At 36.9% G+C, this 761-nt stretch overlaps 1 protein-coding gene across 1 annotated transcript in view; it reads left to right on the top strand.

The window, feature by feature from the left end:
* The window catches only part of LOC119590840 (phosphoinositide 3-kinase regulatory subunit 4-like), a gene marked incomplete in the record, with an annotated part of 15,627 nt that overhangs the window by 14,326 nt on the left and 540 nt on the right, over positions 1-761 (top strand). Inside the window, 1 exon segment of the mRNA XM_037939598.1 lies at positions 488-663. Within this exon segment, the coding sequence (XP_037795526.1) occupies positions 488-663 (176 nt within the window).

Below are 761 nucleotides of genomic sequence, written 5' to 3'. Positions count from 1 at the left end.
CACTCTTTTTACATATTTCAATTTTTAGCTTTGATGACCTGGTTTGATTTTCATTTTGGTAGTCTTGCATTAAATTTTACGTCTTTTGATGTAGGTTCATTTTGTTCTCACTTTGGGCCTTTTCTCTTTGTTGTGCCTGCAAGCTTCTTTTGCAGAAATTGGGAAGGAGAGGGAGTACTTGCCTGGGGTGTTGAACTTGAAATGTACTGTTGCACAAAAAAAAAAGAAAAAAACATGAATGAAAAGATAAATATTGCAATGTGGAAATGAAACCACCAAATTAGAAAGGAATGGTAAAATGATTTATTGTTCCTGTGCTATTGTGCATGGATCATTTCAAACAAAAGCAGATGATTAAGTCACCTATCTCCAGGGTTATAGAAACATATGAAAATAATGAAAAATGTGAATGTAAAACAAGTTTCATTGTCTCATGTGTGTTATACAGTAATTTGATAATGAAATGTTCTTCATTCTTTGGCACTAGCTATGCAACAACAGCGTATGTGGCATGTATGTCAGCCAAGGGGACAGAGGACCCTATGTACTGGCAGGAGGAACTGACGGCAGGCTTCGCTACTGGGACCTCTGTGAGCCTGAATCCTCATATATTGTGTGCTATGCTGCTAATGATGCATATCAGCAGTGGCCAATATCTTACAGGTAAGTGATTTTGTTTTTTGTTTCATTAACTTGGTGTGTGAGAGAGAGAAAATGAGGACTGTTGTGATGTACAAGGATTTCATATTACATCTCTCCTC

The sequence above is a fragment of the Penaeus monodon genome, chromosome 27 (genome assembly GCF_015228065.2).
Source record: "Penaeus monodon isolate SGIC_2016 chromosome 27, NSTDA_Pmon_1, whole genome shotgun sequence".
Classification (NCBI taxonomy): Eukaryota; Metazoa; Arthropoda; class Malacostraca; order Decapoda; family Penaeidae; genus Penaeus; species Penaeus monodon.
The sequence above is the reverse complement of the archived record's forward strand: the minus strand, read 5'-3'. Positions and strand labels throughout refer to the sequence as shown.